General features: G+C 35.6%; 1 protein-coding gene across 1 annotated transcript; it reads right to left on the bottom strand.

Moving 5' to 3' along the window:
* Positions 1-655: 655 nt before the first annotated feature.
* LOC131598165 (uncharacterized) lies at positions 656-2,978 on the bottom strand. The gene is made up of 4 exons (XM_058870793.1): positions 2,678-2,978; positions 2,290-2,508; positions 1,337-2,194; positions 656-1,236 (listed from the first exon to the last, which is right to left on the bottom strand). The coding sequence occupies exons 1-4, from the start codon at positions 2,976-2,978 to the stop codon at positions 656-658; spliced, it is 1,959 nt and encodes a 652-aa protein (XP_058726776.1).
* Positions 2,979-3,307: the final 329 nt, after the last annotated feature.

The raw sequence follows: 3,307 nt of genomic DNA, 5'->3' as shown, positions 1-3,307 counted from the left end.
CAAAATTGTAGGTGCCCTTGGACCCAACAACAATTGTCCAAGTTGGAATATATATACACTACTAATATTTGTGTTCCCTCCAAAGTGGGACTTATAAATGAATCTTTTCAAATTCATCTCCATATTAGCTCTTACTTGTGTTCATTTATTGCTCATTTAATGTCAATACATCTTTCCAACTCTTCCTCCAAGTTATCATCATTCCAAGTATTCCAACAGAAACCTTATATATGATGAACTAGTAGGAAACCCGTGCTATCGCACGGGTCTGGTCGGGATGATATTACATGAATCAGTCTATCACTTATAATGTTCCCTTATATAAATTAACGACATATATTTAGCCTAAGTGTTTTCCAAGTTTTAGTAAATATTAATAAATGTTAAACACATGATACAAAACGACAAAACAATGAAAAAACTATTAATACATTCAATTTTTTATGTCTTAAAATAAAAACAATAACCATATTTGCTGGTATAAATATCAGATGCTATCTTCTTGTATGATTGCAACCAGGCAACAACATGCATCGTATACCTACATTATAAAATGTATATAACAATATATGATTAAGAATAAAATTTAAGGCATATAAATATTCTGTGTTTCATATACAGTTACAAAGATGGAAAAGAAGAATCAGCTTACCTTCTAACAAAGTGATTGGAAAACCTCCTTGTATACAACATTTGTGGTAGTGGAGCACGGAACATTCTCTTTGTCGTGTATTAAGATTTTAAGACCACTTTTTGTTATAACTCTTGAGATTGCAACATAAAGTTGTCCATGACTAAACACGGTAGAAGGCAAATACAAACCAACACTATCAAGAGACTGGCCTTGAGACTTATTAATTGTCATTGTGTAAGAGACAATAATTGGAAATTGTCTCCTAATCAACTTAAATGGCCACGGTGACTCTGAAGGTGACATAGACATTCGAGGAATGTAAAAAAGGTTACCTATGTTCTTGCCAGAAATAATTTTTGCCTCAATGACATGATTGGCCAACCTTGTGACAATCAATCTTGTTCCATTACACAATCCATCTGACTGGTCCAAATTTATCATAAGCATAATGGGAGTACCAACTTTCAATTTGATTCTATGATTTGGTAAACCTGATGTCCTTAATTTGCTAATAAATTCTGGAGTTAGCACTTCATAAGCTTCGGTATAACTCGAGTCAGTTCTATCGATTGAATCGTAACTAAGATACTCTTTCTCTTCACCTAAAAAAATCAACAGAAAGATACGAACATTAGTAAATTCAAAATCATAGGCTGCATATTCTTTTTCCCATGCACCAAAAAAAGAATAAATAAATATGACCTGGTATAAGGTCCAATACATAATGATTGATCTTATCCACAACTTCATTGGTTGAGGCAAGAATTGCTTTTCCTTGTAGATATGCAACATCTTGGAATACATTAACCAAATTGGGATATGTATTCTCAACAATAGCTTTGATAGGATCTTCATAATTGGTAATTAATAAATCTTGAGGAATCTCTATGTCCACCAATCCATCATTTGGTTCAGATATCTTACCATCACCGACATTTAAAATCCATTTTGAGAACTCCGCTAATTCATTAGAACTTGTATTATCGCTTCCATGCTGAAGTCTCATGTTTTTTGTCAGTGTTAGAACCTGGCAATAGTCCCAGATACAAGAGAAGCATATGGATGCATGAACAATATTAGAACGCCCTGCTCTCGGAACAACTGGAAGAATCTGTCTGAAGTCTCCTCCAAAAACAACAACTTTGCCGCCAAAGATTTTATTCCCAAATCCCTTCTTGGTCATGACGTCTTTAAGTGTTCTATCCAATGCCTCAAAACAATTTTTATGAGCCATAGGTGCTTCATCCCATATTATCACGTCCGTTGCCTCGAATAATTGAGAATGTTCAGTGTTTTTGTCAATATTGCAAGTGGAGTTGTCAAGTGTTGGCACAGGAATTTTGAACTTGGAATGAGCAGTTCGTCCACCTGGTAATAACAACGAAGCTATACCGCTTGAAGCAACAGCAAGCACAATTTTTTTCTTCGAACGAAGTGCACTTGATAGTGTCCTCCACATGAAAGTTTTACCGGTCCCTCCATAACCGTGTAAAAAAAAGACCCCTCCTCTTTGTTTTCCGACAGCTTCCATGATTTTTTCAAAGATTGAGCGTTGTTCATCTATCATGCATAATGTAAATTGTGATATTTCAAAAAATATCTACCTGTGGGACTGTCAGCTTATGCAATCAAATAGTATAAATATAAATTATCACCTGTAAGGGCTCGAAAGAGATTGTTGAAGTTTTCTCGCTCAGCTTCAGTATTATAATCATGTTCTTCGTAAATCAGTCGGTTTCCAACGTGCCATGTGACATAAGCATCCGGATAAGGCATGTCTTTGAATTCGTGCAAACTTCTTCGATTGGATTGCAACATATTCTCAATCTCAATGAGGGTCAAGTTTTTCAACTCAGCTTCTGTTAACTGCATATCTATAAATAAACACCAATTAAAACTTGATATGTTGTGACATGGAAGTTAATTTAAATGGAACATATTTTAGAAGATTCCTTGTTTGTGAGATCCTCAAACTGAGATACGCATAAACGTTTGTTATACACACAACAAATAATTTATTATAAATATATCGCAACAATGTACCTTTTATATTTGTTAACTGTCTTTGTTGGTGCAGAATACCGTCGAACAGCGTCTTCCAAGTTTTTTGCCAAACGTGACGCGGTATGTTAATTGTACCGGACAGTAGCATAGTTACGAATAACTTTCTCAAAAAATGTCCCGAACCCCAATCTTTGGCCTCGTTAATGGCTGCAACATATTCCTTGTCATCATTAAGAAATCCCATTTCAAAACATGCATCCCTAAAACTGTCACGAACAATTCCACCGACCTTTTTTATATCCTCGTAACATGTTGGCCCTTTTGCAACAGTCAGCATCATTCTCAGGTAATACAACTCACCTGTACTTGGAGGAACCCAGATTAGTCTTCCAATGGTGTGCCCTCTCTTACGCGGTCTCCATCGTCAGTATCTTTTATCATAAACAAACTTAGTGAGGAAATTTGAGTAGGTCAGATTTCTGGCCTCTGGATATGTTTTGTTTGCTTCCATCCAAGCGGTAAACATTTGTAATACGGTGAACTGACTTTTTATCGAGATGTCGCGGTTAAGCAAGAGTCGCCACCGACTTTTATTTTATCCAAACAAGTTAGAAAGGCTAAAAGAAACAAAAAAAACCTTTTTAAAAGAAAACGGCTTCGGGGGTTAAT

This window comes from Vicia villosa, linkage group LG4 (genome assembly GCF_029867415.1).
Source record: "Vicia villosa cultivar HV-30 ecotype Madison, WI linkage group LG4, Vvil1.0, whole genome shotgun sequence".
In the NCBI taxonomy this organism is placed as follows: Eukaryota; Viridiplantae; Streptophyta; class Magnoliopsida; order Fabales; family Fabaceae; genus Vicia; species Vicia villosa.
Note: the sequence above shows the minus strand (reverse complement) of the source record. Positions and strands in the feature narration are given on the sequence as shown.

Coding starts and splice junctions, on each gene's coding strand:
- LOC131598165 (XM_058870793.1), bottom strand. CDS start 2,978: ATGATGCTGACTGTTGCAAAAGGGCCAACATGTTACGAGGATATAAAA. Junction 2,195..2,289: donor TCTCTTTCGAGCCCTTACAG/GTGATAATTTAT, acceptor TATGCATGATAG/ATGAACAACGCTCAATCTTT. Junction 1,237..1,336: donor TGTATTGGACCTTATACCAG/GTCATATTTATT, acceptor TGATTTTTTTAG/GTGAAGAGAAAGAGTATCTT.